Source organism: Callospermophilus lateralis, chromosome 1 (assembly GCF_048772815.1).
Source record: "Callospermophilus lateralis isolate mCalLat2 chromosome 1, mCalLat2.hap1, whole genome shotgun sequence".
In the NCBI taxonomy this organism is placed as follows: domain Eukaryota; kingdom Metazoa; phylum Chordata; class Mammalia; order Rodentia; family Sciuridae; genus Callospermophilus; species Callospermophilus lateralis.
Genome location: NC_135305.1, coordinates 23320446 through 23334423, shown reverse-complemented (window position 1 = coordinate 23334423; position 13978 = coordinate 23320446). Strand labels below are relative to the sequence as shown.

General features: G+C 40.0%; 1 protein-coding gene across 1 annotated transcript in view; it reads right to left on the bottom strand.

Annotated features, from left to right (window-relative positions):
• The window catches only part of Copg2 (coat protein complex I subunit gamma 2), a 133553-nt gene that overhangs the window by 114803 nt on the left and 4772 nt on the right, over positions 1-13978 (bottom strand). The window contains exons 4-5 of the mRNA XM_076833159.1: positions 13101-13172; positions 10146-10225 (exon numbers count right to left, since the gene is read on the bottom strand). Coding sequence (XP_076689274.1) covers positions 10146-10225; positions 13101-13172 — 152 coding nt within the window. The remainder of the gene's footprint in view (positions 1-10145; positions 10226-13100; positions 13173-13978) is intronic.

Here is a 13978-nt window from a genome sequence, read left to right as displayed (position 1 = left end):
TGGGGCATAACTAGGAACATCTGAGAGAATGGGAAGTTGTCTATGGAACAGAGAAACAGGGGAGTCTTTCTTGGATAGATGGTCTTTCCTCCTACCCCGACAATAGGAGAGGTGGACGGCACTGTTTGCCCCCAGAATTCTGTCAGGACTGAGAAGGTAGCCCTGGTGTCAAGGAGAAAGTCAACCTTGCATCCATCCACCTGAATCCGCACCCTGGGTTCCTGTCTATTGATCGTTATAGCTGGGGACAAGGACCCAAGGCACCGTCAATCGAGTGCCATGCCCAGAAGGTCGGAGGGTTCCCTGGCCATAGGCCCCCTACGGGATCTGGACAGTCAGAGCCCCAATGACTTTGTTGTTGATATTTAAGGCATGGAGTATGCGGAGTGCGTGGTGTGGGGCATGCCCTAGCCCAATGTCCCTTCTTGCCACACTTGAAGCAGACATCCAGGGGGGTTATCGGTGATGGGCGGCAACCCGAGGAAGCACCCTGCAGGGCCTGGGCGAGCATCTGAAATTTCTCAGTCTGGGGAGTGGCAGGGCCATGTTCAAGCTTTTTTAGTTTGGCCCAGATGTCTACGGGGTAGCTCTGCAAGAGGAAATATGTCATAAGGACATGACGGCCATCTGGGGTTTCGGGATCTAGGTTAGTGCTGAAGGGCTTTCATAAGCCAACCCCAAAATTCCAATGGGGTCTCTTGTAATTTTTGGAAATTGACGGCCTTACGTGACGCTTTTTTGAACCCAGCAATAATACACAAGGAGAATCGGTCCCTACTCTGTATGCCAGCCTGTGTATTATAATCCCAGTCGGGAGTTTGATCTTGGGCAGCAAGTGGCCTGGGAGGGTGATTGGGATTAACTCAGCAAGTTTCATCCACATGGGCTCTGGCAAGTTCCCAGACTCTGGTACGTTCCTCAAGAAGGAGAGTATTAGCCAATAACATATAAGTGAGGCTATAAGCTTAGAGGACCCATTGAAACTATCTTCTGTGGTGAATGAGCCCAACCTTCGCTCGAGTTGCGTGAGGTCATTCACAGAGAATGGGACACGTACCCAGATAATGCCCTCAGGTCCAGCAACCTCTCTTAAAGGGGCCATGGTTTGTGGGACTAGGGGCAGGACCTAGTTTGGGGGGAACTAAAGGTATCGGCCGAGTCAGGGGGAGCACCTGAGGGGCTGGACGGAGCTGTCGGGGATGGTTGGTAGGGAGGAGGTTCATCTCCGGGATAGGTAGGGGTGAGAATGAAGAAGAGAAAAAGCCTCAACATAGGGGAACTCCTTCCACTTTTTTGAGCGCTCGCAGAAGTTAAACAGATTTCTGAGAATTGAGGGATCTAGGGATCCTCCTGGGGGCCATTGACTTTGATTGTCTAATTGATAGTAAGGCCAATCTTGTGTGCAGAATTTAATAAGGGGGAGTCTGAAGAGAGGGAAGAAGAGGCCCCCATAGGTCAGGAGACGACAAGGTTGGTTGAGAGAGAGAGAGAGACAGAGAGGGAGGGAGGGGAGTGCCTGTTCTTCCACCCTTCAGGACCTCTCGCTCATGAACCGGGTTCCAGCGAGTCCACCATGACCTTGAAGGTCATGGTGGGGTGCATTCTCTCCTCCAGATTGGGAGTCAGAGGTTTGCCGGACAATCACGGTCAAAGCCCCTGCATAGCCCGTCTGAAGTTGGATACCCAATAGCCTGTCCAAAGGGCGCTCAACAGATGACACAGTTCTCCTACTTAATTTCTTGGCCTTAAAGAGATATCGGGCCTCTCCACAAAAGGCCCAAATATCATGTATCTAGGGTTCTCTATCTCTCAAGGGAAAAGGGCCATTACAGTAGACAGAAAATAGTTTATTGTGTCTATACCTACACCAAAGAAGCCTTCTAATGTCTCACCTTACGAAGTCATGTATGGCCATCCCCTCATTCCTCCCGGATTGCCTACAGAACCCCTACCCATCTCCGAAACCTATGCCCTGCCCCTCCTCTTCCATCTACGCTCTGAACTCTGGCGCTATCAAGACTGGCATCTTCCTGACTCCAGTCTCTCTCAAAACCCTACCTCCTTAACACCTGGTCAACTTGTTTACTATTGCCCACCGGGGGGAAAAGCCCTCTAAAACCAAAATGAGAGGGTCCTGCTCAGGTGACTATGTGCACTCCCTTGGTGGCCAAACTCAAGCTGTCTAATAACCAACTTACCCGGTGGATTCACATTTCCAGGCTTAAGCCCAGCACTCCTACACCTTCATCAGAAGAGCCAACGATCATCACCTGTCATTAAGTACTCTTGTCTTACAGATCCCCACAAGATCTCCTCAAGCTCTGCCTCTCCCGTGTCTCTGTTCTTAGCCCAATGTTCCATAAATGGATTCTGCTAATGCTCCCCCTCATTTCTAGCCCCTCTTGGGTCCTCTCTTTGCCCTATATTCAAGGCAAGTGACCCTAAGGGCCCTCTCCAGCCAGATCCCCTTCTCTTCCTTACAGACCCCCTACTTGCTTGGATCTGGCCGGTAGTGGGACCATTGTGTGTTGTCCTTCTGACAAACCACTTAGGTGTCCAGAGCATGGTGACCCCTGAATAAGTGTGATCACAAGAGAGCACTTTACCAGTTGCCTTCTGGGCCTAAGGAGGAACGTGTGTGTTTTGTTTACCCTCCCAGTTTTGTAAGAATTTCAAGTATCAGTATTTAAAGTTGAGGTGTTTCACATAAAACCTGTAGAGATCTGACTGGTAACAATGGGCCACCGTCCTCCCTTCGCCGCCTTCGAGAAAAGCAAAGAGAGAAGCAAGCTGGTACACCCAGTTAGGAGAAAGTTTGAAGAGCAGCCTTAATAGAGAGGGGAGGGAGCTAGACGGGACAAGGAATGAAGAGTGCAATTGAGGGTGTTAGGTGCAGGACAGGCTAGTCTGCAGGTCATGCCAAACAAAGTTAGCAGCAGGATGACCTGGCTTCTCAAACCCTCTGTCTAGTTCTTTACCACCTGTTTGCTTCAAGCCCAAATGCCCAAGCCCCGCTCAAGGCTGAACACTTAACCCCCCTTGTGCCAACAAGGCAGCTTGCAGACCCAGAGACCCCATTAGATTTGGGCTATAAAAACTCCCTATGCCTGTTCCTTCTCTTTATCATAAAGTTCATTCAGACTCCAGCTTCTCCTCAGGAATTACCAACTTCCTGGCTACTGATGATACCTACAGTCGAAGACCTATGCTGAATGGACTGACATCATCATGGATCTGTGGTGGCAAGGAACCTTCGTTGATACCAGTCTTCTCTGCCCTCCTGTGGGGGCGCCTTACTTCCCTCCTCTCTTTCTCTCACACTGCCCCATTTCAGCAAGAAGCAGCCAGAATGAGTAGACGCCCACTCTCATTTAATAACAAAGAGGGGGGAATGTTGGGAGTCGCCCTGGTTCCAAAGACTAACTTCCCCGTCCCACAAGAAGAGCTTTCCAATGGTGAGCCCTGCTGGCTCACATGATCCTGCTGGCTCACATGATCCTGCCATCCAATGGTGAGCCCTGCTGGCTCACATGATCCTGCAGTCCAATGGTGAGCCCTGCTGGCTCACATGATCCTGCTGTCCAATGGTGAGCCCTGCTGGCTCACATGATCCTTACCCACCAATCAGACTAGCCCTGCTGGCTCACATGATCCTTACTCACCAATCAGAAAGCACCCCAGCCAACTGTCAAACCGTTCAACCATTAAACTGTCATGACTGTCAAACCACCCCCGGCTCTATAAATATGCAGAGCTGCTCCTCAATAAACGGGCATTTTCTCTGATGGCAAGCCTTGAGCGTTCTTTCAGTTCTTAAGGCACTAACTAAATCTCTTCAAGTTATTTTTTTAACTGAGTTATAATTTACATACAATAAAAACAGACATATGTTGTTAAATGAGTTTTGGCAATTGTGATTACCCATATAACCTCCATCTAAAATAAATTACTGAACGTTTTCATCACCTCAGAAAGTCCCCTTCATTCTTTTTCTAGACTATTTCCTCTAACCCACCAGACTTTTGGTTTCTATCATCACAGATGAATTTAGGTTATTCTAATCTATATCATCTAGGTTGTATTCATATGTGTTTTTCTCTTATTCCAACACAATGTTTGAGAAGGTTATCCATGTTGTTGCCTGAATAAGGAATTTGTTCTCTTTCATTACTGTGTAAAAGTCCACTGCATGAGTATACCACAATGCATTTATCCATTCCTCCACAGATGAACATTTGGGTGGTTTGAAGTTTATATAACAGAGCCCCTTTGAAATTAAATGCTCTAAAATGTATTCTCCCCAACTTTCTGGTTTGTATTTTCTCCATCTCAATGAAAGCTAAGAAACTACACCCAAAGCCCAAGTGGCACCCACAAAGGTTAAGAAAAAGGAATTGTGATACGTTCTGTGTAAATATGTACATTTTCTGCCTTTTGTTCCACTGTACCCCCTTCTCTTATAAAAGCTGTTTGAATTTATGAGCTCCCTAAAGATGGAGATTTGGGACAGAAAAGCCTCTATCTTCCCCAAGACTGGTTTTGAATAAACTTATTCTCCTTCAATCTCTATCTCCCAAGCTCTAGTGGAACAATAAGCAGTAGAACCTTTGATTCCCAATAACACAGAGGTCTATCACAAGTGATCAGAAATTCTTATACAGTCTTTTTTTGTGGCTATGTTTTCATTTCCTTTGTGTAAATACCTAGAAATGGTATTACTTGTCACAGGGTGAGTATGTGTTTATAAGAAACTGCCAAACCTTTTCTAAGGTAGTTAGACCAAGCCTCTTTCCCATCTACAATTTGTGAGTTTCAACTGATCTACGTAATACTCTGTACTAGAGCAGACTTTTTTGATTTTGTTATTGTTAAGCCTTTTTATTTTATCCATTCTAGTCAATATAGTATGATATTTCATTAAGGGTTTTATTTATATTTTCTGGGATAATAATGTTGAGAACATTTTCATGTGCTTATTGTCTATTCAAATATTCTCTTTTATGAAACATCTGCCTTCTCGTTTCCTTAATCTCTATAGTTTCTTGCAATAAAACACAGCTGTCTATGTATACAGAATGGTCATCTACAATATTAGTCTTGTATTCCTTTTATGACAAATTACCATAGCTAGGGACTTAAACAACATAAATTTATTATTTTACAGTTCTGTAGAATAAAAGTCCAACATCTCACTGGGCTAAAAATCATTGTGTCATTAGCCCTGTATTCATTTCACATGCAAAAATACACTCTCCCAACCCCAAAATCTCCCCAAATTTTAACACACTGCAGCATGAATTCAAAGTCCAAAATCTCACTGATTCAAAAGTACCCCAGTGGCCTATTTCCTCTAGCCCCACCACCCAATAAGAATTTCCTCTAACTAGGCGCTACAATCAAATATGAATCCCTGAATGGGTTAATCTATTTTAGATGAAGTCAGAGCCCCCATGATCCAATCACTTCCCCAAATCCTCACCTTTAAACACTGCTACACTGGGGACCAAGCCTTTAACACATGATTCTTTAGGGGACCATAACAGTGAAATTCTTTTTTTTTTTTTTTTTTTTTAAGAGAGAGAGTATTTTTTCATATTTATTTTTTAGTTTTCGGCAGACACAACATCTTTGTTTTTTGTATGTGGTGCTAAGGATCGAACCCAGGCCATACGCATGCCAGGCGAGCGCGCTACTGCTTGAGCCACATCCCCAGCCCCCAACAGTGAGATTCTTGATATAAGCCATCCTAAAGCAACATTCCTCTTCATCTCTGGACCGGTAAAATCATACAAGTTGCCTGCTCCCAAAATACAGTGTGAGAATGCTATAAGATAGCATTATGAATTATTCCCATTCAGAAACAGACAAAATAGAAAGAAAAAAGTCACTGGTTCCTATTTTAAAATCCAGCCAGGCAAACAGGAATAAGATTCTGCCTGGGCAGAACTCCACAGAGTTCTCACAGCCACCCCATAGGCTTGTACATCTGCCCTTGGAGTCACCACCATTCCTTTTTCATAAAGGGTGGACTGCATGTATTCAAAGCTGAGTAGTTCTAGTAGCCTATTTCCTGCCTGGAGAATTCTGGGCTGTTGACAACTTTCTTTCACTTCATCCTCTTTCACTTCGTGTCCAAGCTGATAGAATTTCTGCTGGCATAAGATTCTCAAGAACCTTGTGGGTCTACCATAAAAGTACAGAGACTCACTCCATTACACAAGAGGCTCCTTTACAGATCTTGCCTAGATAATCCCATCTCTATTTTCGGCTTCTGCTTAGATGCTAAGGGAATCTATGAGTCTCATCCTTGATCTCTTAAGTGTTCTGTGTGAGTGACTACTCTGACCTTTTGATCTGAGGTTCCAGCAAAAGGTTGTGCGGTAACTCCTTTAGCTCTTCCTCTAAAAGTACACTTTCCTGGCTGTGAATCTTTTGATTTAAACACCTTTGCCTTTTGGGTAGACTGCGAATTTCCAAAATTATGAAGTCCTAAATCTTTTTTCTTTAATCTCCTCTCAGTTTACTTCTCTACTTTAAAATTTTACTAAGAGCAGCAAAAATAAACCAAGTGCTTCTTCGACACTTTGCTTGGAACCCTGGTAAATAGTCAAGTTCACTGCTTATAAGTCCTGCTTCCAACATAATCTCAGGAGAGAATTCTGCTAAGCTTTCTGTCTCTATAATAATAGGAGTCCCCTTTTTTCCAGTTTCCAACACTTCCTCATTTTTCTGAGTCACCCCAGCAGCATCTGCAGTGTCCATATTTCTACAAATTCTGTTCACAATGATTTAGGTCATCTCTAAAATGTTGATCTCTCTATCCCACTCATTACTTTTTGAATCTGGTATAGCCATTAACATCCATATTTTTGTTAACAATCTGGGATTGTTCTACCATCTCCCCAAAATGCTTCTAGCCTGTTCTCATTGTCTAACTCCAAAGCTACTTCCATATTTTTAGGTACTTTTTATGGTACCACCCCTCTTCCAGGTCCCAAAATTTGCATTAGCTTTTTATTTATTTATTTATTTTTATATATATATATATATATATATATATATATATATATATATATATATATATATATATATATATATCAGGGATTGAACCCAGAGGCACTCAACCAGGGGCAATGAGCAACATCCCCAGACTTATTCTGTATTTTATTTAGAGACAGGGTCTCACTGAGTTGCTTAGTGCCTCGCCATTGCTGAGGCTGACTTTAGACTCATAATCTGCCTGCCTTAGCCTCCCCAAGCTGGAAGTACAGGTGTGTACCACCATACCTGGCTTGCATTAATTTTCTATGGCTGCAAAATACCACAAACTTAAAGGTTTAAGATAATATTCATTTATAAGAATAATAAGATAATATTCATTTCTTTATCTTATAAGATAATATTCATTTATTTATCTTATATTTGTAGGAGTTAAAAAGTCCAAAGTAAGTCTCACTTGTTTAAAATCAAAATATCTACAGGGCTGCATTCGTTCCTGGAGACTATAGGGGTTATTATGGTTTGAATGTGTTCCCCAAGAATTCATGTGCTGGCAGATTAGTACCCAGTAGTAATGTTGAGGTGGTGAAACCTTCCAGAATTAGGACCTAGTAGAAAGTAGGTTAGGTCACTGGGGGCACTACCTTCAGATGGAACTAATGTAGTTCTCTCAGAACCCAATCAGTTCTTGAAAGAATGAGTTGTTATAAAAAGAAGAAGCCTGGCTCTGAATCCTTCTGGCTTCCTGTCTCACCACATGATTTCTTCTGCACATACTCCTGGCACTGTGATGTCATTAACCATGTGACCCTTGCCAGAAGTCAAATGGATGGGACTAGCAGATCTTAAACTTTCAGCCTCTAAAACATAAACTAAATAAACCAATCTTTCTAAAGTACCCAGCTTCAGGCATTTTCTTTAAACAATAGAAAATGGACTAAAACAGGGTAAATCCATTTTTTATTTCAGCTTCTAGAGGTCACCCATACTCTTTGGCTCATGGCCCCTTTCTTCTGTTTTCAACTCCAGCAACAATGGCATCTCTTTGACCTACTTCCATCATCACTCTCTTTACTGAACCTCTTCTTCTGCCTCCCACCTCCATTTTTAAGGATCCCTGCCCTTACAGGACAATTATTCTACCTACATATCTAGTAACCACTTAAAATGAACTAGAAGTAAACCATAATTCAAGGTAGTCTAGTAACACTCAGAGAAGTACTAATGACTAAAAGAAATAAGCAAAAAGCAGGTGACTAATTAAACTTTCCAAATATTTAGTGAATCTAGCAATATAACTGTTTTCTGTTTCTTACTTGCACCAGACACTGTTAGCTGACTAATCCAACACCCATTTGCAATCCCTTCTCCCTTGCCTGCCCCTAATACTTGGGCTATAAAAGCTAAATACTCACTTTCCTGGCCTCCTAAGGATAGTCATATAACACAGTTGTGCCAAATGAAATCTAAAAATTGCCTTGGGAAAAGCAATTGCATTCCTGATAAAGAGGCAGATGGTGCTGGCACTCCCTGGCCCACTTCCCAGTAGCCCTCCTGCCTTGAGTGTGGTACACTGCCAGTAATTCAGGCATCTATTTTGCAATAATGGAACATATCCAAAAGAACTCAAGAGACACCAGCCCTGCCACTGTTGAATGACTGAACCAACACCAGCTAGTCTGTGCCTCCAGACTCATGGTTATATGAGGAAAAATAAACTCTCATCTTGTTTTAAATCACTGTTTACATCTGCTTTCCTGACTTCAGCTAAAATCTTTCCTAATTGAAACTATATACTGCTGGTTAAATACAAGCACCCTCCTCCAAAAATGTATTTTGTTGTCCAAAAACCATATCCAGTTAAATAAGTTATAATTAATAATTAAAAAGACAACTTTTAAAAATAGCATTTATCATACATTTTAGAACTATAAATTGTACATGGTCATTCTAAGACATTTTGAAATTATCAAAAGCTTGGGAGAAAAAACAGACTGTTAGCCGCAATCCCCAAACCAGAGATAACCTACTGGTAACATATCACTACACTTCCATCCATGATTTTTTTTTTTTTTTTTTAAAGAGAGAGTGAGAGGGAGAGAGAGAGAATTTTTAATATTTACTTTTTAGTTTCCGGCAGACACAACATCTTTGTTTGTATGTGGTGCTGAGGATCGAACCCGGGCCGCACGCATGCCAGGAGAGCGCGCTACCCCTTGAGCCATATCCCCAGCCCTCCATCCATGATTTTTATATGCATACATAAAATATTTTTAGTGAGACTATATGGAATACATAGATTGAATCCAACTCTCAGCACTAAATTTAGCAAGGACTTTTCTGTATCATTAAAGATGTATTAAAAATATTTTCAAAAACTTAAAAATATTTCACAGAATGATTATAACATGGTTAAATCATTTTATCAATGATAAGACACATAAGTTATCCTTTTTGCTACTGTAAACAGTGCTGCAACATACACTATTGTATATCAGTTTTGCTACCTCTAATCATTTTCTGATGATAGTTGCAGAGATGTGGTATTACTGAGCCAAGGGAATAAAATCTTTTTAGTCATTCAATAAATGCTACCGAACTGCTTTGTAGAAAACCTGAATCAATTCATTACTTTACCTTCTGTATACAAGAATAGCAGTCTCTCTTACTAAATGTTGCCTTTTTGATTTTTTTTGTCAATTTGATGAGTAAAAATATTTAACTAATTGTTGAATTTTTAATGTACATTTTTTTGGTCACTAAAAATTTGTGACTATTAAAGATATTAAGATCCTTTACACTAGCTATTTTACGAATTATCACTTGATATTATTTTTAAGAATAAGAGTTCTTTATATATTTTGAGTTCTTTAAATATTTTATTTTAGTGTCTCATTTACTTCTCAGTGCTATTTATATATTTTATGAACATTTTTAAGGTAATAAATTCTATTGGCATTACTCTAAGATTTATTTATGAGGGGTGGTTTTTACATGCTGATAGCTGCATTTTTTGAAAAGAATGCTTTAAAACACAATATTCTTTTAGGCTTCCTTACAGTAAAGAAAAAGGAAAAGTCAACAAAGGAGAACAGAAAATAGTTCATAAATATATCATCCAAATTTTGATACTAGTAGTCACATACCTGCTTGTGACAATTATCACATCCTCCGAGATGGTAGCCATTTCTTTGATGGTAAGGTAGCACATTCTCCTCAATGTTTGCTGAAAAATTATTTACAGAAGGTAACAGGTTATTCAGAAAGAAATGTTTTCTTTAATTTCCAAAGTAAGGATTCCTAGTACAAACATTTAGAGAGAGAGTCTTAAACATATTCTTACCTATCAAAAAAAAAAAATCTTTTAACAAAATGTCTAGGTAAGAAAATATTTAGAATATTATTATTTCCAGGGCTGGGGTTGTGGCTCAGCAATAGAGTACTTGCCTTGCAGGTGTGAGGCACTGGGTTTGATCCTCAGCACCACATAAAAATAAATAAACAAAATAAAGGTATTTTAAAAAGAGAGAATATTATTATTTCATAAGCACAAATACTTGATGCCTTGACACCCTGGGAAAAAAGAAAAACTGAAAAATTCAGTTATATGGGTCTTTTACAGAGAGTTCTGAACTTAGACTCTGATAGTTTTAGTTCAAAGACATAGTTTTCATCAAAGTGTTAAAGGCTTGTCATGGAAGAAGTATTTTTACAATTCTTAAAAAACATGTATGGAGAAATGTTCAGCCTCTCTTCAGTGTATACCAGTGTTTCTCCTGAATAATAAATGATTTGTGCCAACTTTCACTTATCTCCTCCTTCCCTAAAAACACTCTGAATTTAAAGCTTGTGCTTTAAATGTATCATTTTTACCATCATGTCTGGTAACATATAGACTCCAGGTGACTTCCTTATTTTAAAAAAAAAAAGTACACACACACATACACACTATTACCTTGCTCACTGTCACTCTAATAAGAATTGGTGATCTTACCAGCCATACAGACCTTATCCCTGAAACTCTGACTTCTCCATTTCCTGACCTTCTTTTAATGATCCTGTCCTTTCTCCCATAAAAAAATCATTCACTTCCATTGTCACAACCTATATCATTGAGAGTATCCCTTTCCATTTTATTTCCAAGCAACTCACTTCCCAAATAACACTCCTGATCCAACCATTCTTTTCATTCCACCATGACCTACAATTTGTTGATCCTATTAACTTATGCTGACCCAATCAGGCCTACCACCAGAAACCTAGCTGCAAAATCAGAGCCACACAGAGGCAACAGCCTTCCATGACTTTTATAACAGCAACCCTCTAAGATCCACTCCAACAGTGTGAAATGCCTCATTTTCTAGTCTCATGCCTCTAATAAATACTTAATCCCATAATATTCTTAGTGATTTCACTTCCCTGATGGAACGCTAAATTTCTGGAACAGAAAGAGGTTAAAGGGAAACAATACCTGCTATGAACTAAGATTATTTCTCTGATTTGATTAAAAGCATTAATGACTCTGTTTCCAGTGGTAAAACACAAGTAGTCTAAGGTATACAGAGGCAAAATATTTAAATTACCATCTGCAGGCAAGGACCTATGAAAGACAAAGTAAGCTGATGACATCAGAGAACATTTTAGTAAAAATAAGTTGCTAAAAATTTAAGTTGTTGGGTTAGGGATGTAGGTCAGTGGTAGAGTGCTTGTCTAGAATGCACAAGCCTTGGGTTCAATTCTCAGCACCACAAAACAAGTTTTTATTATAAGTTGCTCAATAAAAATAATGAAATAACTAGTTGTTCCTTAGTATAATGGAAAGCTCTTCTGGGGGGAAAATAAAAGGATAAGCTTAGAGCTTTAAATGCACAGCTCAAGATCTGTATAAGGGATCAAAAATCTTATATAACTACCTTAATGTCAAGTGGCCACAGAATAGGAAGGCAAATCCTGCAGGTAGCTGAATTCCAATGCAAATTTAATTCAAACTCTTGCAGGAGCAGCTTATGTTAAAGTTAGCACCTTGACTGGCAAGAGGGCCTTGAAAATTGAGATGGGGCCACATGAACAGATTCTGATAAAGGTGAGTACCTAGAATTCCTAAATTCTGCCAAGCATTCTTTGCCAACAGAAACAGTTCTTTCATTTCATGTCTGAGGAAATTAGTCCCCCTTTGCCTTACAGGGAACTGCTGATCTACCTAAGGACCTACTCCTACAACCTTACATTAATCTAGACACATGACCAGACTCAAATCCCAGGAAATCCCGGGGATAGAACATAAAACATGGCCTGTGCTAATATGCAATACATTTGAAAAGAACAGCAAGACTGGCCAGCTTGGGCTGTAGCTGTAGCTCAGTGGCAGAGCATGTATGAGACAGAGGGTTTGATCCTTACTACCACATAAAAATAAATACAATAAAGGCATTCTGTCCATCTACAACTACAAAAGAAAAAATTTTTTTTAAAGATTGGCCAATTTATGCTAATAGCTGAGAGAGAGATATCCTAGATCACATTTCTGTATGTTTCTGTGTTAGAATTGGGCAGAAGAGAGATATGTGCCACATTACATGAAAAGAAAAGCAGCAGCCATTACTCTCTGAAGGTTGGGTGGTCTGTGGTAATGAGAGGCAGATGCAGAACTGCTGGCAGAATTAGTTTGTCTCACTCTTCTCTTTTGCTATCCCCTGCCCCTTCTCTACTCCACAGTCAGCTCTTCTTTACTGCAAGCCCTGCTGACCAAACACCTCAAGTACTCCAGAAACTTGACTAAGAACTGACAGGTATGGTAGCTATGCACACTGACTTCTATACCAGTCCACCTTTGCAGTGTCATGGCAGCAACTGAATATTAACTGTTTTTTATGACTGCAGGGTAGATCTGTGGAGGAATAGCTATAATACTATATACTTTCATTAACTCAATTCCTTCATTTTCACATGTCCTTTAATGAGCATTTAAAAGTTTTATAAAGACAGTTTTTCCGTAATTTTAAACATTTCAAGCAACCCTCCCCTAATTTAGAACACTCTAAGTTCCTTAGGAAAAACAAATTAAAAGTTTTTTTCATTAAAAAGAATAAAAAAGAACTTACATCATTAGATTGAAACAATCGGGTCATTGCAAAGAAGGCTTCTGTAGCTTCCAAGGTTCCAAAGTGTTCACCCTAAGTAAAATGTAAAACAATTTAAACTGAAATATGTATGTGTGTATGTGTGTGTGTGTGTTGTGTGTGTGTGAACACACATATACATACACACACCCACAACACACACACACACACACACACACACACAATTTTTTTTTTTTGGATATTTTCCTATCAAAAATCATTCAGATTTCAGGAAAAAAAAATTCTTTGTAAACATTCTGCCTCTTGGTGGTTTTTCTGGCTTTCGATTTATAAACCCACATGGCTATTTATCCACTTCTTACTTAAAATAATTCAGTATCACACACTACACTTAAAAGTTCTAGATTAGTGTTCTCTAGGCTTTCAGCAGAAGTTGTTTTTATTTCCTTCAAGAAGGATTTACCAAGAGGCAAGTACAGCTACTAATCAGAATAGAATGTTACTATTATACTACCGAAGAGCAGAGATCATACCTTATACATTTCTATAATCTAATGCCCAGCACAATGCCTGACATATGATAGGAACATAATAAATATGAAACTGTAAAGAACTGTCTATGAGGAATCCCAGAAAACGCAGCAAACTGGGATCCAACCAAAAGGGTCAGACTCAGATTTGTCATATTAATAAGATTTACAAGGCTGCTAGAGATCTGAAGACACTGGCCCAAACCTTAAAAATATGATTCAGAACAGAGCTTTACAAACTTAAAGTAAGTAACAAATTATCTGTCGATTTTGCCAAAAACTGCAGATTCCAAATCAGTGGAATCCTAGGGGGAAGGCTGAGATTTTGCATTTGTAACAAGCTCCCAGTGATGCAAAGGCTGCTGATCC